The following is a 23,958-nucleotide window of genomic DNA, read 5'->3' as shown; positions in this document are numbered from 1 at the left end:
AATAACTTGTTTCTAATTAATTCTTACAATTAATTAAGGATGTTACAATCATCACTAGTAAGTAAGTAGTTTTATTACGTTTTTTGTACCTAAGTTCCCAATGGGAATAATACACACCACAGTAAACCATCAATAAAACACACACTCAATTTACAAGGTCATTGCATTTGTACTGCAGACATGTGAACTTTCGAACATTCCATCACATAGAATTCGAATTCTTTCAAATGTTTGTTTTTGTCTTGTTTTGACAATCGTCGGGCAGTTTGTTACATACTGCATTCGAAACAGATAATTTTTAGTGCAATGAAGCAAGTTTAGGCTTACAAAAAACGTTGAACATCGTGGTAATAGTGTTCAACTCTCTGGACCTTCGTTTACGGAAGAAAGGCGTGGTATTTATTCATGTATTTGCCAAAAACACTTCAAAACCAAAGCCGGATTAACTATGCACAAAGCCTAGTGTAAAATGGTGGTTTCAATCGATAAAAATTGGAATGGTAAAAAAATCAGGACTGCAAGTTTCACCGAAACAAAACCAGTTGAAAAAGAAGTCCAAATTGTTTTGGATGAAATTTTGGATGCAGTGACTAAAGAACCCTCATCTATAAACGTATCAACATTGAATAAAAGGAGGGGAGCTGCCGAAAGAAAGTCATACGACAACAGTTTCTAGATTAGTGTGATCAATGCGTGCAAAAGAAAGAGAGTCACCAATCAGGAAAATTCTATTCAAACTTTTAGAACTAGCTATTTATTATATAAGAAACCTTTATTTTAGTGGGAAAATTAAGAAACTAAATAAACGTGTATACTAATATATTTTACCAAAAATATCCCATTTCAGCAATCCTTCTTTAAACACGTCATGAATAATTAATTGTCCGCCGGATATAGTTCCAGTGCTACGCCCTTGTAAATTTATGCAGAAAAATGACGTAATTTTTGAAGAAAGGTTAATAACAACCAAGATAGCGCATAACATCTTTATAATACTCCTTTCAACTTTTAATAGCATTTTTCTTTTTCTTTAGACATGTTTAGAAAATCATGCAGCCATGATGCGGTATGCGGAAATAGTTTTACATTATTCTTTCAACAGCCTTTTTATGCAGCAGAAGATGTTACCTAAGAATCTTTCAAAATATACAAATGCCTATTGTTTGAAAAATACGAATGAACAAAAAGTTCCGCACATCCTTTCAACTCCATATTGTGGAGATATAGGAAAAAAAACTTTATACATAAAACCAAGGAGGTTTTAAAAGGTACGGAAAAAATGTAGAAAAAGGTGTAGAAAAAATAAGGATACGGGAGAAAGAAATTTTTATACCTGTCTTATACACCTAGCTGGTCTTTATTTATTTAAAGCTACAGAAATTTTTAAAATATGTCGGATGTATAAATTTTAAAATAACATTTTTAATAAATTTATTCTTGTGTAATAAACTCTTCAACAACCACAACATTGAAAAGTTATGAAATTATTTCTTAAACAAAAGTAATAATACTAAATTAAACACAACGCAACACAAACATGTATCCCCTCAAAGAATCGACTAACTCATGCCAGCTCTCATACCAAAAAGAAAATAAAATCTCTAGGAATGGTATTGTATTCTTTTATTATGTACAGTGCTGGGAGGACGGTTCTTAAACAATGACATTATTTTTATAGTCAAGCTATACATCATCTTTTTGTAGAATTTGTAGCACAACATGCTTTGTCTAGAGGATAAGGTGAACTTGTCCTAATCGACTAGCTACAAAAGTTGAGAATCGGAAAAATAATACTATTTGGTACCATACTGTTAGTTTTACTTTTGGCTGAAGACGCTTTATACTATTCACTGCCAATTGCAAGATAAACTGTCAAAAACGCGAAGCAAAGAAAAGAATATAACCAGCTATTAAACGACCTTAAAAACAAGGTCTGGGTCATCTACGACGAAAAAAATATTATTTCTTTTTCAATGTGAATGTGCAGAAGAGGGTAAACCCCAAAAAACAAAGTTGCCTTTCTCCCTTCAACTCGAAAAGAACCATTTTCAGGTTGTGGGTAGAACATCAAATATTTTAACGAAGTAAAACTATGATACGGAAATTTAGACGATAAAGGCACACAGTTCAGTGAGTCTTTCTTGTACTCATAGTAGTAGAGAGCTTCTTGTAGACTCGTATGATGTAGAAACTCCAAGGAGAATTAAGAAGTGGAGTTATCTCGATGACATACATGGTCACCTTGCGAAAAATGACAAAAATATCTCTATTTGTTTGTTAATAATTGCCGAGCAGCGTTAGAGCCTGTGAAAGTTATAAGCAGTAGAATAGCTGGTTCATATCAGTCAAGCCTTGGATGGTGTGTTGCCGGGCCAATCGCCTCAAGTAAAAATTTAAATTTTTTACAACATGTGGTTTGGTAGCTGTCAAAGGGTCAGACCAACCAACTTTAGTCAGCTATTATTTTAATATTAAAAGGGAGTTTAAGGATGATTGCATGAAGCAGTTAATGTTATCTATATGCCATCATGATTTTTGTGAGCAACCATCTACTAAATATGAGTCTTCCTCTCAGTTAAGCAAGGCCTTCTTAGAGTTAGAAAGAAAGTTTCTCGATAAAATGGAATCCGAAGTAGAAAGAGTTGATGGGAATTATCAGCTACGTTTACTATTTCCTGATGAAAACGTTATAATGCAAAACAACCGTAAACAAGCTATTCAAAGGAGCATGTATTTAAAGAGGAAGCTGGAGAGAAACAAAAATATGAATGCACATTACGTAGACTTCATGACCAAAAAAGAATATGCTGTGGAAGTAAATGATTTGAACAAAGAGGAAACACCAAATCATATGTGGAATCACATCATCGTGTTTATCACCCTAAAAAACAAAAGAAACTTTAACTGGTGTTTGATTGTAGTGCAACTTATCACGGTAAATCCTCAATTGAAACTTTGTTGCAGGGTCCTGACCTTACAAATCAAATAATCGGTGTTTTTACAAGATTTCGGCAGGAGAAAATAGCAATAATTGGAGATATCGAAGCAATGTTTTATCAATTAAAGTTCCTGTTAAGCATCAGAATTGTTTTTAGGATATCTGTGGTGGTCTAATGGAAATACATCCCCCCCTTTCAAAGAATTAAGAATGACAGTTCATTTACTTTGTGGTAAGTCATCACCAGGTTGTTCTAATTATGCTCTACGTAAAACTGCTACCGATTTTGAGAGTGAATGTAGGACTAGTGCGGCAGAAACATTAGGAAAATTTTTTATGTGCATGATATGTGAAAGTCCCGTCCAAATGTCGTCCCTGTATTAGAGCTGATAACAAATGTTCTTAGTGTGTGTGTGCACTGGTGGATTTCGACTTATCAAATTGTTTTCTAATTCAAAAGAAGTTCAGCAAAAATACCTGACACAGAGAAGGCTAAAGAATTAATGACCTTAGATCTTTCTATTTACACGTCACCAATGGAAAGAGTCTTGGGTGTAGAGGGTGCATAGAAACTATGAATTCAGTTTCAGAATCATGCTTAAGGATACACCATTAGTAGGGGAGCAATTTTAGGTTAATATATGGCCATATTATGCGAGAACGTCATAAGTAATACTTTAATATAATTTAGCTAGCTACTAAAGTACTTCCTGAAAAAAGTTTTGTTTGCTGCACTTAGATGGTTCATTGTTTAGATTTCAAATCCAGATTATGGAAAAGTTTTTATTTTTGTGGCGTTTTGAATCCTATAAAAGAAAGGGAGTGAAGAGAAGGGCAGAATAACTTCTGGATATATGTAGACAGCTTCAGATTTTAACAGTCTGCCTTGGTATGGGATGGAACCGAAGTACTTCTATGTTATCAAGATAAATCTTAAGTGAAGTTATGGGTCATAAATTAATTAGAAATGAAGTTTATAATATAGACAATAACCTTTTATGATTGGTATAATTTCTCGAAGTCTTGCTTCATGGACATTCAGTAATCTTGAAATTTGTGATGAGCTAAAATTTCAAGGTTTCAAATAATTTACAAAAGTTTCTGAACATTCAGTTATGTAAAAGAACAGAACTATTGAGGGATACTTTAGGGGAATTAAATTTTGTGCAAAATAGTTTTTGAAACAGTTTTAAATTTTTACGAGAACTATTTTTTTTGCAAAGTTAGCAAGTTTAAAATATCTTGTTTAAAATACCTCTTTAATTTGGATACATTAACAAGTATGAGTCTATGTACTAAAGGGGATAAAGATAAAAATGTCCAGCAAAGTGGGTTTTAAAAAAATATTTCTCTTTCGAAACCATACCTTTTGCTAAAAGTAATATTTAAATAAAGACTTGAAACTTGGTATGACGTTTTTAGGCTGGTTTGATAAAATTGAGTCGCAAAATATTTTTACTTTCATCATAGTTCTTGAGCTCCTGATTTTGGCCATTTTTAGGGACACCGATAAATGATTTTTGACAGAATATCAATTTTGACAAAGAAACATGTGGAAAAAACATTACGAGCAACCTCATGATTGAAATATGTCGAGTCTCAGGGTCTAAATAAAAATGTGTGCCATTATTGAGTGGTCAATACAGTTTCATATTTGCTAATTTTTTGAACGCACTATCTGACAGATAGACATTAAAAAAATCTTCCCTAATCGTGTTGATTAATTCTGTTGCAGGATGCCATAAAAGTAAAGTCACCATAACATCAGCTGCGGGTAGGTTGATTTTACCCGTTCCTGCATGAATACGGTTAAGGTAGTTATATAATTAAGATATTTCTCAGAGACACTAGACTCCCTTTCCCTAATTTATTAATTAAATTCTCTTTCTTTAAATAAATTCATCATTTTTAAATGAATATATGATAATTTTTTTGCAAACAGTGTCCCCAGGAGTATACGAATTTGTGGGATTTATTCTTGTGAATCCGATTTCAAACATGAAAGTCTTTGGGAGAAATTTCATTGATGAACAAGGAAACAAAGTTTTCAATCCTCTTTAATTTTGCAAATTTTTTCTTTGAAAAAATTTTGCTAAAAGCTAAATGTAAAGAAAATACCAAACTAAAATATATAAAACTAGCTATCATCAACGTCTACATTAGGTTTTTGATCACCTACTACGTGCTAAACAAATTTAAGACCTTGTTGGCTAGCTACATACGCTTTTTCTTATTTCAACAATCTACTTTTTTCTGCCGCTATTTACTTTCTTAATGTACAACGCGACACCATGAACCAGTCATTAATATTTCAATAAATCTAACAAAGTAACAACAAACGTTTTTTATAAATTTAGCTGGCTTTAAAACAAGGTTTTGTTGTTTACAAATATAATTGACCACGGCTCCATGCGCCATTTTAAACCTGACCTGGAAAAGTGCTGACTAACGTAAAGATTATGTGAGAATGTGAAAGACAATAATATTTCACTACCCGGTCAACGATACCAGGGTATTATTCAACGTCTTCTCTCATATCAAAAAGACAAAAAAAACTGGGCACGAGGGTGATGTAATTTAATTAGATGTATATACATATATACAAAATAAGTTTCTACGTTTGAGAGCGTCTTTCAAAGGTGTCTGGTGAATATGAGTCGTGTTTGCCAAGAATGTTTGAAAGGAAACATAATAAATGTGAAGTATAATATTTATCTAAACTTTGGTTGTCAAAAAAACATTTCTTTTATTAAAGCACGAGAAAGATAAAATGATAAATTCTTAATTTTAAATACATTAGGTACTAAGATTAAGAATTGTGAAAGTTTTCCTACATAATTTATCTACATTCTTACTGGCTTGACAGGGAGAGTTGGTGATACTCTCGATTGTTTTTGGTCTGTTCATTAAAAAAAAACAAAAAAAACAATTAAGAATATGTGGCTTTAAATGTTGTTTACAAATATTGAAATAAAATTGTCCAGATTGATTTACCGAATTATGCACAACCTAACTCCAAAATCATACCTTTAAAAAATATGTTGTGATGAGAATCTAGCAAAATTCTCTCCTTAAAAGATTCTTTGTGAGGATTTTTTTGCAGATGTCAGTAAAACGAAAAACAAACATATGGACATATATACCACTAACATCAATAATATTCTTTCTTTTTTTTTTCGGTTCTCTCCCACACTTTTTGCGTATTATTATTTGCTTTATATGTTAGCTCGGTTGCTTTGGGAAATACGGCTTATTTGCAATGCGGCTTATTTGCAAAGACGTTGTAAACTAGCAGTAAAAAATAGATACATTTGTATTTCAAACAACTTGCTACGCGATTAAAATATTAAGAAAGAAAATAACACATACTCATATTTTCATTCCATGATACTTTAATACGCATGTCTCGTGCTTCAAAACCAACTACGTTTTATTAAAACTTCTTTCACCGCCTAAACATAAAGAGTCGTCTTAATTTAAATTGCTTTAAGCAGGAATAAAAATAACAGAAAGAATCTAATGGCAGACTTAATTAAAAAAATAAACGAGACTTACGACTGCATAACGAAAACACGCTCTGAAAATAACGTTCAGCAAAAAAGAAACCATGACTCATACCTACCCTAACAAAACAAACCACATTTATAGTCTCGATAGTTCAACATATATGCCACATGCGACGTTACATTAAGAAAATATAATAAGCACACATGGAAAAACCAGATTGCTTTGTTGATTGTAACACGCTTTGATCGAAAGACTTTAAAGTTTAGTAGATCTCGAAGTAGTATTATTAGCTATAATACTTTAAATGATGGATATCTTTGATCGCATTGAAATTGTGGTAGCTATCGATTTTGGCACCACATACAGTGGATATGCTTACTCGTACGCTTACGATAAAAGCACCATCCATTTAAACAGAGCTTGGGCGAACAACGCCTTTAAAACACCAACCATTATATTATTCGATGCCAACCAAAACTTTAAAGCCTTTGGTCGACACGCTGAGAAGTTTATGTGTGAGAATCCTGAATATGATGGATATTATTTTCAAAGATTTAAAATGAAACTTAACAATGAAGTAAGTATTACTGTTTTTTGGTGTCTAGTGGTCGAGAGAGTTAACGCAACTTTCGTCAAGATACACATAGAGTTGATGCTGAATGTAGAGACCTCGGCTATTTCAGACTTACAAAACATTGTAACATGGACTATTGAAAAGAGAAGGAATAATAATTGAATTTAAACTTATGAGCAAGTCGGTGGGACAGTTTGATGTAATGCGATTTTCTCCTAACCAAGAACAACACTTTACTCAGCTGATGGCTGTGTTAATAAAAGCGATAACATTACTTTTTGCTTGAACGCTTTTACGTTTACATTAAAAAAACAAAACAAGATAATTCTTGGTAAAACTTATATATCTCTTGTACCAAATGTAAAAAACGTGTATAAATACAAAGAAATTCCCAAGAAACTTTCAAGATAATTCTAAGAAAAATTTTTAGTAGTCATTGATAATATAAAACTAAACATTTCTTGTTGCAAATTCCAGCCAAAAAAAACATCCTTACAAAATCTTGTTTGGGAGATATCACTTGTAGCTACACCGTACGTGAGTTCTCTTTAACTTTTTGTTCGTTGAAATGTTAATCAAAAAAGTTTGCTTCAAATCAATTATTCCTATAATCTGTCAGAATATATATAAACAATTTCACTCAGTCTTTCAATCTTTCTTAATGTTATATTGTTAATATATTTTCTTTTTCTTAGAGAATATCGCGAGAAATGTTTCTAAGATCTGAAGATGGAAAACTAATGACAGCTCTTCAAGTCTTCAGTGAAGCAATACGTTTTTTTAAAGAACACTGTTTAAACGCTATCAACAATAGAAGTCCTAATAACATGATGGAGGTAGATCGAGTGAAATGGGTACTTACTGTTCCAGCCATATGGTCTCATGCGGCGAAACAATTTATGAGGGAAGCAGGAGAAAAGGCAGGCATCTTCGTATAACGTTTTCCTGTAAATAAGCAATATTCAATTACTAGGAAAAATATTTTTTCTATTTTTCATATAGGCTGGCATCCCCAAAGCAAATTTATCAATTGCTTTGGAACCAGAATGTGCGTCCATCTATTGTCAACACAAAGACGTTGCTGAATTTCAGATAGCACTAAAAAATAAACCTGGAACAAAATACCTTGTGCTTGATAATGGAGGTAAAACTTAACTTATGCCATCGTCGACACCGTCGTCGTCGTCGCCGTTTTGTTGTTGTCTTTGTCGTTGTTGTAGTCTGCTTGATATGCATGTTGATATACCCTGAAAAGGTTCAGGGATTCTAACAAAATTCTAAAATTCTTTGAAATCCTTAAAAATTCTTAGAATCCCTGAATCTAAGAAACAATTCATATTTCATGAAAAAAGTCTAAAATATTTATTAGCGAAGTTTCTCATGCGCTATATACATTATCACACTATATAAAAAAACAACTATAATTAACTATACATAGATACAAATAAAAAGGGTTTAAGAAAAGCTCAAGGTACTTTATGTCAACTTAATTCTTATATCTAATTGATCTATGATTGTATGATTGAACTTTCGAATGAAAAACGCGTCGAATAGCTACTTTACGTTTTCTAATGTTAAGATGGAGCCCTCCAAAGTATTTTCAGCTTCAAGCGTCATGTGTCTCGCTGGCTTAAATTTCTCTAAAGTTTGTCTTGTTCAGCCTAAGTTACAGAAACAATATCCCTCTTAGATTGCTAGGGATTTATGAGTTGCCCTATCCTTTAACCCTATGTTTTAAAGGGGTGTTTCATTTTACATTTTACCTAAAAGACAGTCTTTATACATTTTTCTTTTTACACGATGCCTGATATTTCTTACAAAAACAACTTTAAGGAGGCTGTTTCAGTCATTAAAGAAGGCCGAAATACGAGAGAAAAAATTCGTTGTCCTCAATCATGGTGGGACCTCCTTAGATGCTAAAATCTCTAGATTCCCTAAAAATAAAAAGGGTGTTCACGGCGCTGTTGTAACATTTGCTATAAATAGTTTTTGGGAAAAAAAAATTTGCTACTGTGAAATTTGTTAGAAAAGATCCTTTGTGTGCCTGTGCAAATATTTAAACCGCGACAAAGAATTGCGGTTTTTAACATTTTTAACAATAAAACAAAAAAATTAATTTTTTTTTCTGTTGTGTTATGATCGTTCGAAACTTATTCATCAACTTCGAAGATCAATATTTTTACGGTAAAGAACTTAATTCTTTGTTTGGGCCTTATCTGCTAAAATACTGGTGAAGCGAAATTCCACATCATAACTGCGTTTTCTATTTTAAAAATGGTATGTCCTTCTGAAGAGACAAAAATACTGAGTTTCCGAAGTAATGAAATCGTTTTTAGTCAATGTATTTATGCTGAACGCGACAAACTTCAGGGAAAATGTGAACCAGCGAGGCACGCGGTGCTTAAAGCTGGACACGCTTTCTCATGGAGGGTTTTAACCACGTCCAACAATTGAAAACGTAAAATATTAGGACATTTTTTGTTTGAAAGTTTACACCTGAAATCAAAGATGAATTAGATATTAACTTGATAAACTTATTTGGAAATGAGGTATCGTAAAGTACCTTTTTGCTTTTGGTAAAGCTTTTTATCTGTGCATAATTAAATTTAATTATACTTGTTAATTTAGTGAGATGGTGTAAAAAGCGCACGGAAAGCTTCATTAATGAATTATAAGTTCTAAACTTGTCTACGACTGCGAAGCATAACAATTCAAAAACAACAATTTATATTTTCAGGAGGAACTGTGGACGCAAGTTTTCATCAAATATTGGAGAATGGTCAGCTAAGATCATTGCATATGCCATCCGGTGGTGCTTGGGGTGGCTCCAATGTTAACGAAGAGTTTGAGAAATACTTGGAAAAGGTTTTTACGCCAAAAGTAATTCAAAAGTTAAAAAACCTACATCCTGATCATTGGTTGAAAATGAGAAGAGAATTTGAAGAAATCAAAATAAGTTTAGATGAATGCATTCAAGAATTCTACAGTATGTACCTCACGAATGCTGTCATAAAAATATACAAGGAAGAAACACACCAAGATATTGGCCAAGGTTGTTCTGATCTTAATAATAGTAAAGGGGCGTTTATACAGGGCGGAGAGACTTTGAAAATTCCAAGAAAGGTCGTTACTGATTTGATCAAAGAAATGTCTTCAAAAATCAAACGCCACACGGAGAAGTTGCTAGAGAAAGCAGAACTTCGCGACTTAGACTTCGTGAACATGGTCGGTGGTTTTTCAAATTCAAGCATAGTGCGCGAGGATGTGCAATCGTTGATTTCTGATATTCATTGGCCTGAAAATTCAGAATTAGCAGTGCTCAAAGGCGCTGTCATGACTGGATGGAATATCAATTTAATAAGCAGTCGAAGAAGCTTAAAGACGTACGGAATAGAAATCAACGAAGATTTTATTGAAGGAAGTCATCCAGAAAGGTTGAAATATGTAAACGAAGATGGTAAAATTAAGTGTAATAACGTTTTTCACACAGTTGTGACAATAAACGAAGAAGTAGAAGTTGGGCAAGTTGGAATGATCTCAAAAACATATTGCCCTTCTTTCAGCACGCAAAGCGAGGTATCATTTCCGATTTACGCCAGTTCAAACAGAACTGTTCGCTACTGTGATGAAGGAGGTTGCAAAAAAGTTGGAGAGATAATTGTCCAGACACCAAACGTAGAAAAGGGCTTAAATCGAGTACTAAAGGTTGATATCGTATTTGGAAATACCGAATTCTTTGTTGATGTTCTTGATATTAGTAGCGGCAACAGACGACACGCTACTTTTGACTTTTTGAGCACGCAATAAACACGAAAAGATGTAAAGCAAATGAGCACTGTAATGACGTTGCAATGAAAATTACATTTAAATTGAATATTAATTAATTATATGTAAAGCAAAACAATATTAATAAAATGGCAGGATAAAATACATTTTAAATGAAATAAAATGTGTTCTTACATATTTATTCCATTGGCGCTAGAGATGTTAATAGCATGCAGAGAAGATCTCCCTTTCCAAGACTATTAGTTACACTCGATATTTATTATGGTAAATACACAACAATGAACAAATAACATACGTTGCGCATAAAAAAACAAAACTGGTCATTAAACCTTTTTATGACAAATAGAAAGTGCAACTTTAATCTAGGACAAAACTCTTTAAACAAATCTCAAGAGACTGTAAAAAAAGCCCCGCCTTCTTTACATTAGAAACCAGAAAACAGATCAATTCCCCCACATCTTCTCTACCCCAATGTTGAAGACTGTGAAACTTTACAGTTAAGTAAACAACGTTCTAATAAAGTTGAAGTTTAACATAGCGATAAGAAAACTATACTTTTACACGAACTGCTGAAAAAACAAAAATATGATTGTTGTGCGTTCAATGATTGTTGTGCGTTCAATGATTGTTGTGCGTTCAATGATTGTTGTGCGTTCAATGATTGTTGTGCGTTCAATGATTGTTGTGCGTTCAATGATTGTTGTGCGTTCAATGATTGTTGTGCGTTCAATGATTGTTGTGCGTTTAATGATTGTTGTGCGTTCAATGATTGTTGTGCGTTCAATGATTGTCGTGCGTTCAATGATTGTCGTGCGTTCAATGATTGTTGTGCGTTCAATGATTGTTGTGCGTTTAATCATTGTCGTGCGTTCAATAAGTGTTGTGCGTTCAATGATTTTTGTGCTATTCGTTGCATGTTTATTAAGAATCTGGCTGCCTTTTTTAGTTATCGGACATGTTTCCAGACTTTCAGCTAAATTACAAGAAGACAATTAGTACATTATTTGTACTAATTTTGCGCGTACCAATTTTCGCGAAACTTTGTATAGAAATTACTTGCAAAGGGTTTTAGGCCAAACCTATAGTTTTCAAATTTCTCACGTGAAAGTGTTGCATGAGTACATTTTTATCGTGTTAAGTTTTAGGGTTAAATCATAGAGGTTTTTTTCCTTTAAAATTTTTGCCAAGACAGAAACTTCCTTTCCAGACCAGTATAAAAAACATGACCATGGATAATTATAAAATTATATTATCACACAAAATTATACAAAAAAGCACATATATGCATCAAATTGCTGTGGAAATGTAAAAAGTAACAGGTAAACTAGGGCAAGAAATTAACTTTTATTTTCCCTTTTGTCAACAAAAATATATATAAAAATGTTGATCTTTAGCTAACAATAGCCTTTTTTGTGTTTCTTAACCCTATTTGGTCCGGGGTTTTTCGAACATACTATGACCGGGGGGGGGGGGGGCGGATTCCGCCCCCCCTCAATAACTTTTCATAGGATTGTTCAAATTGAATCAAACTTGGAACACTTATAGTACGTCATAAACAGAACAAAATGGCGGCAATAAATTTTTGCTTGCGTCAGCACATTTTCTGTGACGTCATCAGAACCTTGAAAATTGTTAAAAATGCCACTATCTGCTTAAAATATAATTACTTTTGTTCTAGAGCGAATTTTTACATTCTGTTTGAAGTTTCTAAAAGCTCAATAAAATGTTTTTAACATATCTTCCGGTTTTTACATGGATCGAATAAAAAATTGCCAAAAATTGACCGAAAATCCGTTTTTTCCCGATTTTCGGGTAAAATCCGACAAAATCGGGAAATCGGATTAGTCACGTGTCAAAATTATTCAAAATGATTCTTCTTGACGAAACAAAGTTGTGTTGCAAGTTTCAAGTTCTATGGATAATCCTAACAGGAGTTATTATATTTCCCCCATTATAAGGATTTCATAGAGATTTTTGGGGGTAGTTTCGAGTAATGGCCAATATCAAAGCCTCTATATGGTATGGGACCTAAAAATTTAGCATGCAGGTGTCTAATAGATAAATGTTGAAACTCAGTAAGTATCATAGCCATATAAGAAAGCAATCAGGAGTTAAAAAAAAAAACCGTCAGGGGGGGCGGAATCCGCCCCCCTCGGACCGAATAGGGTTAAGAGAAACAAGTTATATTCCTGTTAAAATAAAGCTTTTTTCGACAGCCACCAAAATTTTCTTTCTCCAAAAATTCCTGTACCAAAAGTTTTATATGAACCTAGTTTAGGGGCCTTCAAAAAAATTTTTCAGGTGTCATCAACGGTATATCGCCATTAAGAGTCAGACCCCTCACCATCTTAACAGATCCCTAAAAAAATTTGCACAATCACTCCTTTATTTTAAGGCTTTTTTGTCAATGAAATATACGCACATATACTAATTTTAGATACTTTCTGATCCTAAATGGATTTTTTTTAATTACAGACCCCGTCCCCCTTAATGGCACCAACAAAATTTTTGAAGGTCCTTTGCGTTGTGTTTGAAATTTTGCCAAAAATTAAGAACATAATTCCAAATGTACCCAACCTGAATTTCTGCATAGTCTATATAAGAACAAAATGTATAAAAATATAATATAAGAAATAAAAATATAATATAAGAAATAAAATATATACAAGAAATACACTAACAATGTTTTTCCCCTGGATTAAGGGCTTTTATGAAATATGATTTTTCTTTAAATGGTATGGCCTTCCAGCTCGTGTTTTAAATTTTTTATTGCACTTCTGACATGGATAGCAGTTATTCGTTTTTCTCACATCTTCTACTGGTGACATAGTTTGATGAAAAGACTTTACATGATCGTTCATGTATTTAAGTTGTTTAAACCTCTTTAATGGAACACAAAATTTACACAAAAATAATTTATTAACATTACTAGTCGATAAAGCCCGTGGAAAAATCCACTAAAGCAGGATAAAAATTTTGATGTTAATGAGATATAAGAATTTAAAGATTTTGCTGACGTCAGCAATGGCCCCGTCAAAACCGATAATTTTTTTCTAGAAATTTGTATACCTGTTGCCTCTATCGCATCGATCTTGAAACGCTGATCAAGAAAATGTATAGGATTATGTACTTTTGACAAACGGTTGCCGAGATATTAGGGTTTAAAGGTTTTTTGATGACGTCATCAACCCACCCATTCCGAAACGGATTTGGGGACCCAGGTTTGGGAAACTTACCCAAATTGGTCCTAGGTAGTCCCTAGTTACCCACGCAGGAGATGACGTCAGTTATTTCCACCCGTTTCCAAGTTATTAAGCCTTAAATTTAAAAGTGCAATGCAATGGCTTCACTAATCTTAATATACTTTCCTTTGACGTCAATATTGCTTTAACGTCAAAGTTTGCTAATTTACAGAACAAATTTATAGGCGATGTTTTATAGACTTTATCAAAGAAATTTTATCCACTTTGCAAAAGTCACAGACAGAAGCTCCGTATTATTATAAGAGATTTTCATTTCTTTAACACTTCCCATTATCCGTATTTTTGTGTCGTAACAAATTATGCTTCCCATTTAATGTTCTCTCGCATATATCGCAAGTATACAGGGACATTCCAGTTTGCAATGAGTTATCTTGAAGATGTTCAACTGAGTCAGTTACAGGATTTAAAATATTAACAGGAGAATGTTCCACTATTAAGTGCATACCCAAGCCGCTTTTACTGCGATATTTTTTGTCACACTGTTTACAACTGTATCTTAAATCCTCATGAGATATCAAGACGTGTTGTTTTAGTTCACAATTTCCACGAAATGTTTGTTGATATTGGTCACAACTTTTAGAAACAGCATCTTTGTGTTCCTGTATATGATCCTTCATACAGCAATGTTTTATCATTTGCTTACAAACGCGGCAAAATCCTATGATTATATTAAACTAGTTGATAAAGCCCGTGGAGAAATCCACTTAGGCAGAAGGACAATGGAAAAATAGGTTGTTTTAGATTTTTTGCTGACGTCAACAGTGCAGGTACAAAAAAAATTGGCCATGTTTAGTTTATTCGTTGCTTATAACGTGTAAAGGTTAAAACGCTGATCACAATAATGTATAGGATCATATGTATTCGACAAAAGTCTAAGGAGATATAAGGTGTTAAAAATTTTGTTGACGTCAGCAATGGCCTGTCAAACCCAAAAATTTATTTTCAAGAAATTTGTGTACCTATTGCCTTCATCGTGTAGATCTTGAAACGCTGATCAAGAAAATGTATAGGATGGTGTACTTGAGACAAACGGATGCAGAGATATTAGGGTTTAAAGGTTTTTTTATGACGTCATTTACCCGTCCATTCCGAAACGGATTTGGTGACCCAGGTTTGGAAAACTTACCCAACTTGGTCCCAGGTAGTCTCTAGTTACCCACGCAGGAGATGACGTCAGTTATTTCCACCCGTTTCCAAGTTATTAAGCCTTAATTTTAAAAGTGCAATGCATTGGCTTCACTAATCTTAATATACTTTCCTTTGACGTCAATATTGCTTTAACGTCAAAGTTTGCTAATTTACAGAACAAATTTATAGGCGATGTTTTATAGACTTTATCAAAGAAATTTTATCCACTTCACAAAAGTCACAGACAGAAGCTCCGTATTATTATAAGAGATATATGATTAAATTAAAAACACGTGAAAACTTGAATAACCCGTATCCGTGGCTGTCCGTTTAGTTTGAGATTTTGCCGTCACATGGCCGAAAAATTCTCCTGTATAGAGACTTTACAGAGAATGTTTGGATACAAAAAAACCCAGAAACAGTTTTAGGATAATATTATTTAGACATTAAAAAAGTATTGAAGTTAAGAAAAGAAGAGAAAAATAAGAAAGTATTTTGTATAACCACCAGGGTAGAGAAATCAATCTCTAATTAAAAAAAAATCAAATAAATAAGTAAACCAAAGGAACTCGTTTAAGCCAATTAAAATAAAGCGCGCGGAATAAACAAAAGAAACTAAAGTTCTCAGTGCTCTGCTAGCATCGCTAAACTTTTTCAAGAAAGAAGGTTTTTGGATAGATTTTTAGAAATGAAGTTTTATTGTCAATTTGAATGTGAATAAAATACTGTTGGTTATAGCTGGCTTATCAAACATTTATGGAACTTTCACTCAATAGATGCAAACCTTTCTGTGAAATGTGGAATTTTAGGTTGCGTTAGCAAGTTCAAAAATGAAAAAAGTTTTAGAAGACATAGAAGAAAAAGTCACATGGAATTTAATTCTAAATTTGTGCAATTTGTTGATAATGTTAAAGATATTCATATTACACAAAATATATTAAATAATGACAGTTCAAATGAAGAAGTTTGTGACGAGCAAGAGACTGTACCTACTGTTGATTTAAACCTTGATGGTACTGATGATTTTATTATTAGTAGTGCTGAAGATCATGCATTTATGGAGAATCCATACCAATCCCTAAATTTTGATGACATTGTTGCCAACAGTTTACTTGAAATGAGAGAGAAGTATAATGTACCCGAGACTGCAATATCATTTATAGCTCATAAAATGGCACATATTTTATAAGTAGACAGATATTCTCAAAAAATAAAAATTATTAAATCTTTTCAAGATAATCATGAAAATTTTGTTGTAGACTATGAGACAAAAATGTGCTTAGAAAGTGATAGTCCGTTCGAAAGTCCGCTTTTAAAATTTACAAGTGGAGCATCCTTAAAAAGATATATTGAACAAAAGGATCATTATGTTTCACCAGTTGAAAAAGTAATTGGATTTGATACGGTGAAGGGAAAGTCTGATTGTGTGTATTATGTACCTATTTTACAAACATTAAAACAGATTATAAACCATAAGGATGTCATTAATGATATTTTTTCTGAAACTGCATACAGAGAAAATGGGGTTTTGCGCAGTTTTTCGGATGGATCATTATTTCAAAGCAATCCAATATTTTCTGCTTTCAAAAACAGTTTACAAATAATTTTTATCATGATGACTTTCAGGTTGTCAATCCTTTGGGAAATAAAACAAATAAATTTAAGATATCTGGATTCTATTTTATACTTGGTAACTTAAAACCAGAACACAGATCTCGATTAAAGGATATTCACTTAGCAGTGTTGTGCAATGCTCAATTAATAAAATCATATTCATACAAATCAATTCTTTCACCACTTTTTGATGACTTAAAATTGCTTGAATCTGAGGGAATAAATGTCACTTACGGTACTTATATCAATGCTTGTGGCAGATAATCTAGCATGCCATGTTATTGGAGGATATTACCAAAACTTCTCCACTGTAGAACGTTTTTGTCGCTTCTGTAATCGCGTAAAACCCACCATTTCGGACAACAATTGTGAAGATGTTGTTAGAACTAATGAAACCTATGACGCACAGGTCTTAGAGGTTGAAAAGGATGCTTCGTTAACAAAGTTGTGTTTAAACGATCTTAAATATTATCACATCACAAATGGTGCACCAGGTGATATAGCACATGATATTTTAGAAGGATTTGCTAATGACCTTCTCTCAGATATAATAATCCATTGGATAAAACAAAAGAAAACAACTTTGAGTAAAATAAATGACTTTATTATCTCTTTTCCATATGCCGAGGTTGACAAGTCTAATAAGCCACAGATTATTAAATAAAGGCCCCTTGCACAGTTAAGGGTAAAGCAAACTGCATGCGAGATATGGAACTTACTACAACTTTTTCCATTGATGATAGGTCCTGGTGTTGATGAAGATGATGAAATGTGGAAGTTGTTGATTGATTTTATTGATATTGTAAAGAGATTGTCTGCTCCAACATTTAGTGAAAATCATCTTAAGATTTTAGAACATTTAATTACAAATTTTTTAAAGAATTACTGTTGTTTATTTCCTGAGATAGCATTGAAACCTAAGGCATATTTCATTACACACTATCCTGCAAGCATTCGGAAATTTGGGCCGCTCATAAAGACACTTCGTTTTGAATCCAAACACAGCTATTTTAAAAATTCAATCACTAATTCACGGAATTATATGAATGGATGTAAGTCTATGGCTATTCATCATCAGATGCTTATGTATTTGTACAACAAGGAAGACTCATACTTTTCATCTCATGACATTATGCCAGTTGGTTGTAAAGAAAAATCAATAAATGAAATTCCAGAACTGTATAAAGATCTCTTAAATCCAATTATACCACATGCTGCACAAACTCTTCTCGAAGCACAGGGTGTAACAAACAATGGAAATAAATTTTATTCAGGTGGTGTTGTGGTTGTTTCTGTTGATGTTAAAAATCTTAAAATGGGTGAAATAATTACAGTGTTTATCATCAATGACTCACCGTTTCTGTTACGTCAAAAACTTGATAGAAAAATTTGACACACATTTTCATGCTTACCTGGTTCGTAGAAGTGAAAACAATATATTAATTAGAATTGATCACCTGCCGGACTTTCATCCATTAGGAATGTATTATATTGACGGAAAATTTTATGTACCCTTGCATCATCACGTATTGCTTTAGTCTGTTTTGTGATAAATTGTGTATTATGTGCAAAATAAGTTTTAATACCTGCTTTACCTTTTTTTAATTTTTGTTTTGTATATATTCGTTTGATAATGACACAATAAAGCTGTCGAATTATTCCAATTTGTCGACTCTTGTGTTTTTCTTGATGGTATTTATTTAAAATTTGAAGAATGTATTAAATATGGGTATTTTCAGGTTACATTTTTTTTCTTTCTTTCATTGACAATCCATGTTTTGACAATGTTATATTTTATCAAGATAAAACATTTTAGCTGTCAAATTTCTTTTCAAAAAGGGGTTATAAATGTAAAATGTTTTTGTTAACTCATTAAATGCGTTTAATCCAATAGTTTTAATAAAATAAAAAAATTTATTTTATAGAACAATAATAATGGATATTGCATTCACTGAAGAAAAGAAATTTGTTGTTGTTTACAAAAATATGCGTAAAATTATATCAATTCTGAATTCAGCAGAACTACTTGAGGCCATATGTTTATCATTTGCAAATTCACCTGTGAAGTTACCTGAGTGTTTTAATTAGCAGTACTATGATGAAGAAATTCAGGAATTCATAGACTTGGATGATCTTAACTGTTTGCATCAAGTGCGGAAGTTGGCAGTAATTCCACATGTTAACCAAGAAAATGTTGACCTTGTCTGTCATTCAACACAATTGACTCTCCCAACAATTTCTGCAATATGCTCTAACACAAGTTCTGTTGAAAAAAGTGCAGTTAGTGATATTGTGGTTAGTAATAATAATGACAATTCATGTGCCAATGATGAAACTCATTCATCTGCTAATGATGAAATACCGGAGGCAGAAATCAACAGCAATATTGACACTAGTGAAAGTTCAGGATTATCTAAAGACATTAAAAACTCCACTTTTCAACCTTGGCCTAGGCCATTTGTTATGAAAATAGGTCGTATTAGCCCATCGATTGTTTTGAAGATGGACCAAAAGATCATTCCAAAACCAAGTGAAATGACAGAAATACATAAGCAACTGTTTGAAGAAGTTATCAAGTATAATTAATAAGTAATAGTTTTTATTTTTTAATATATGAAAAAAATATCAGAAGCTATCGTAACTTTTTGATAATATTAGTCATCCAACGGATTGGCAGTACGATGAGATATACCATGCGTTAGTGATGAAATGGCCACATTTAAAGCCGCAATTTCCTACGGAACGAGATTCTAAGGTATTTCATGTTATTATTTTTTCTTTTCCGAAAGAAAACGTTACTAATAATTACCTAGTTTTAACCATTGTTATGCATTTTTTTATTTAGTTTATCCTGAGAAGAAGAATAATAAACTTCTTCAAAAACACCAGAAAAAGGAAATGCATAGAAATTCCTGAGTGTAAGGCTGCAAATTAGCTATTTGCTCAAAAACGACAGAAGGCAACACATAGTCAATCCTTACAATATGCAATAACCAACGTTTGGGGTGTCAGTAATTTTAACCTCACTAGCCCAGATGGATAAGATGAGCGAACACTTAATTTATACAAAGAAAAATTAATGCAACAAGCAAATGTTTATCCATACAACCGAAAACAAACAGTTATCAAAACAGCTTTGGACAAAACTTTTCCATTGCGTTGAGCTGAAATACTTAATATGTCAAAAAGTGTTGCTAATATAATATGATGAATATCCAATTCTGGTTGATCCTGCACAGGTAAACTTCATTACGATGTTGCTATTTGTTTGAAAGTAATCAAAACAGTAGATCTTAGCTGGTAGATATGATTAATAGTGTTCTAATTGTAGAGATATGCTTTATGCTTTATCAAAATTCATTCTTCTTTTATACTTTAGCTAATGGATGAATTCAACCGTCTTACTTACCTCGATCTACCAGTTATGTTTTCTGAATATTTTTCGGAAACAAAGGTTAAAACAATTTTGAAATTATCACCACCAAAGACATTCCGGGTTGATTCGTTAATGTCAGCAATTGATTCAATCACTGAGGAAACTGATAAAGGTAAAGGTCATTGTTTGTCATCAAAGTTTTAGTGTCGCGGATGTTTATCCAAAAGAATTTGTGGGTTTTTGGACCAGCAAAAGTTTCTCTGAATAAAGTATTTGTGATTTTTTTTTTTTACTTCATACGTTATTTATTTATGTATATGTTACTCATCTGCTTTTAGCTTGTTTGGGATCGTTGGCAATCATCCTTGTACCGGCACTACTGAGGGAGGATGCTAAGTCATTGTTCTCCAATTTTGACGTTAAGAGAGAACCTCAAATAATGTGTGCCAGTGAGGTGATCACAATCGTTGAAGCCGCTTTTGACAAACAGTTCAAGGTTGTCGTAGATGGATGCATTGTAGCAGAGTGTTCAGAATTCATTTCTACCTTTCAAGTTTATCTGGCATCATTTTATCTTTTTAATTTATGTTATCCATAGAACCTGACTGCCACATTGACATTTTTTTTAAAAAAATGTCCGGAATTTGCACGATGCTGCAAAAGTCAACAGCAAAGTAATATCATTAATCAATAGGCTCAAGTGTAATTAATTATATTTTTTGTACTTTATATTTATTTAAAAAAAAGATTTTATAAGAATTTATATTTTATAAGAAACAAACTTAGATTAAACATTGATGTTTATTAGTGTTGAACAAAGTTTGGAAGTTAATCCCTACTTCATGTTTTAAAAAGAAAGGATAATATTGCTTGATGATGTTGTTTTTTTCAAATTTTTATAATATATTTTAAAGGACTTTATTTATTTACACTTTTCAATAAGCAACTAAGGCTAAGCAAGTAAAGTTTGGTCCAGCACTCCAGGTGGTTATTTTTTTGATAATTTCATTACTAAAATTCGCTTAACAGTTGCTTATGATTTATAATTTTTCTTTTTTTAACACTATCAGGGTAACTTTAGTTTAACACTTGGTTGCTTAACGGAAAAATAATAAAAATATTTAATACGTTTTTAACATTTTTGTATATATTTTAAACGAGAAAACTGTGCTACCTGAAAAATAAAAAACAATTTAATAGATTTTTATATACACTTTTGTATATATTTTGTATATATTTTGAACTAATTTTTACAACATCTATCTGTTAAAATAGGAAAACTGTGCTTAACTGAAAAATAAAAAATAAAAATTAACTGAAATATAAAAAAATATTAAATACTTTTTACCATTTTTGTATATATTTTGAACGAATTTTTATAACATGTTAAAATTAAAAAACTGTAATAAAATTTAAAAAGTGTGAAATATAAATATTGATCAACTTTAATGCTTACTAATTTTGACTCTTCAAATAAGTCTAGTTTATTGATTCTCAACGGGAATCAACGTTTAATGACTCCACGCAAGTTTCACAAATGACTCTTCGGAAGAATCAAATTGTCTCGCGCGCAAGTTTCACAAATGACTCTTCAAAAGAATCAAAAAGACTCTTGCAGGCGCGCCGATATAGGCACTGGCTTATGACTCTCTTCTTAGTGTCGAATTGATGTCCGATATCGAATATCTCGAGGAGATATTCGATATCGGACATCTGCTGAGATATTCGACTCTCGGCAAACGACTGCACAAATATCCAAAAATATTCTGTCAGCCGCTCACGCCTGAGGTGCATGATTATTACGGATATCTGATTTTACCTCGCTGAATATCTGCTTAATATTCCTGTACTCGGCCGAGTTAAGGACTGACCTTACGCAGTAGAAATCCGTCGGACTTTTGTCGCACACTATGAGGACAATCAATCGTGTTTAACGGCTGAATTCAATTGTCCATGGTTAAATTAGTGTAGAAAAAGTTATAATAAATTTTAATCCGACATTGACGGCAAATAATGGCGTGTTTGCCGTTTTTCAAGATTTCGTTTCATAGAATTTTTGCCGGCGTTGAAACATTTCCCAACTTATTATAACTTTTCCCGCACTATGTGGGGTATTTCTCGTCCGAATCACGTTTGTCCTCGTCGTTAAAACTAGTCGTCATCGTGAGGACAAGCTTTTCTGACATTTTCCCATAATATACGACATTTCAAAAAATATCGGCGATAGTTAGCGCTTCCGCTGGACGAGTTCGTAGAAAATTATCGGTGCCGGTAAACTTCCCGTAATATCATAATGGCGCAGTAAAGCGGGAAAGTGTAAACAAAAAGCGATTTGGTTGTTATCCTGGCTTCGATTTTTAAAAAAATATACTTTATGGTTCGTAGAAACTTTCGGAAATGTCTACACTATTTCAATGTGGGTTTATAAGAACTTGATTTGACTTAAGAAACAGCTCTTTAAGCAGCACTTATATTTTCAGGACTTCCAGACACGGTTTTGAAAATTTGAGTAATGTATTTGTCTTAAAAGTAAAGACCTGATTAGGTGGCAAGGTTATACAAAAACATATTATATGGAAAATTTTTATTCTGAAAAATGGTAATGTTTGGGTACAGAAGAACAGGCAAAACACAGTCTGAAATGTTTAGTGAAGTAAAATATTTAGCCGATTTAAACCGACCTAAAAAACACAAAATATACACAAAATTGACATTGGCAGAAAAAACACTAAAAAAGACTGACATATGGGAAGACACATGGACAAAATTTTTAAGATTTTTCTTTGAATTAAGCTATAGAACAACGCCTTCAGTTTCCGATAAATCAAAATCAGGCAGCAGTTTTTCAGTTTAGCACAACTCCAATCGTAAATGTAACCATAAAGTCTATAACACAAGAAAAAATGAATTCAACACCATGTGACTTTATCATTCAATCATCATCTGAATTCACTTCAAAATCAGAAAATGTCATGGACCTCAACACCGACTTGTTCCAGCAAATCACAATTTACAGACAACAAAATTAGTACAATCTCTGTTTACAAATTGACAATCATATCACACATCACAAAAATATTTAAAAAATAAATAAATACATAAATAAATAAAAAAATAAATAAGGAATTGAACTTCCGAAACCTTTTCCGCTTAAATAATATATATTATACTTTTATCAAAGATACATCACAGCCATCACAAATAAAACCACATAGTCCATCCTTCAAAAATCCAATTTGATAATGTTGGACTACTTCACCATGTAAAGGTGCTTACTTTATTTGTCAACTATCACATTTGTCCACCAACCCAGTGTTCTGTTTTTGTTACTACAAGTAAAACTTTATTGCCACTTTTATACAGCTCAATCTCTCAGAGTTAACCAGAACAATTGGAATATCACAGCCATATGGCAACATGGTTGTAAAAGAATGTTTCAAATCTGAAAGGGGTTGAGCTGTCTGAATACAACCTAAATACTTCAGTTGAGCCAAGAACACGATGAGCATACGAGAAGCCTTCAGGCAGGCATTATCCTAAAAAATTATATACAAGATATATAATTGCAAAGTTTTACCGCTTTATTTTGTGATTTTCTCGACTTTCGAAGTCTTCCTTCTATTCTTGATATATACACTGTTTTACTTGCTTCTGTAGGAAGCACTGTGCCATTTCCAAATTCAAGACAGTAAAAAAAGCTTCACAAAGAAGTGGTATCAAATCTGAAAAATACTTATAAGGAGAGTTAATAAACTAAGAAATATAAGAAAAT

At 32.5% G+C, this 23,958-nt stretch overlaps 3 protein-coding genes and 1 pseudogene across 8 annotated transcripts in view; 2 read left to right on the top strand and 2 right to left on the bottom strand.

Moving 5' to 3' along the window:
* The window catches only part of LOC130629944 (uncharacterized), a 65,974-nt gene extending 59,284 nt beyond the window's left edge, over positions 1-6,690 (bottom strand). For 2 of the 4 annotated variants that reach the window (XM_057443329.1, XM_057443333.1), the window contains exon 1: positions 6,308-6,470. In XM_057443329.1, the coding sequence (XP_057299312.1) occupies positions 6,308-6,341 (34 nt within the window). In that variant the 5' untranslated portion in view covers positions 6,342-6,470. The other 2 variants (XM_057443332.1, XM_057443331.1) reach the window with 2 other exon arrangements.
* A 59-nt stretch (positions 6,691-6,749) lies between these two features.
* Positions 6,750-10,968, top strand: LOC130629943 (heat shock 70 kDa protein 12B-like). 3 transcript variants are annotated; one of them, XM_057443326.1, is made up of 4 exons: positions 6,750-7,022; positions 7,715-7,939; positions 8,022-8,163; positions 9,757-10,968. In XM_057443326.1, exons 1-4 carry the CDS (start codon positions 6,750-6,752, stop codon positions 10,824-10,826), a joined length of 1,710 nt encoding a protein of 569 aa, XP_057299309.1. In that variant the 3' UTR covers positions 10,827-10,968. The 3 variants fall into 3 exon arrangements, with proteins under 3 accessions (XP_057299309.1, XP_057299310.1, XP_057299311.1); XM_057443327.1 differs by lacking the exon at positions 6,750-7,022 and adding an exon at positions 7,118-7,552; XM_057443328.1 differs by lacking the exon at positions 6,750-7,022 and adding an exon at positions 7,118-7,556.
* A 3,357-nt stretch (positions 10,969-14,325) lies between these two features.
* On the bottom strand, positions 14,326-14,703 carry LOC130629899 (zinc finger protein 534-like). The gene has a single exon (XM_057443276.1). The coding sequence runs from the start codon at positions 14,701-14,703 to the stop codon at positions 14,326-14,328; it is 378 nt and encodes a 125-aa protein (XP_057299259.1).
* Positions 14,704-16,465: 1,762 nt separating this feature from the next.
* On the top strand, positions 16,466-21,665 carry LOC130629898 (uncharacterized; annotated as a pseudogene).
* Positions 21,666-23,958: the final 2,293 nt, after the last annotated feature.

The sequence above is a fragment of the Hydractinia symbiolongicarpus genome, chromosome 2, assembly GCF_029227915.1.
Source record: "Hydractinia symbiolongicarpus strain clone_291-10 chromosome 2, HSymV2.1, whole genome shotgun sequence".
NCBI classification, from domain to species: Eukaryota; Metazoa; Cnidaria; class Hydrozoa; order Anthoathecata; family Hydractiniidae; genus Hydractinia; species Hydractinia symbiolongicarpus.
Note: the sequence above shows the minus strand (reverse complement) of the source record. Positions and strands in the feature narration are given on the sequence as shown.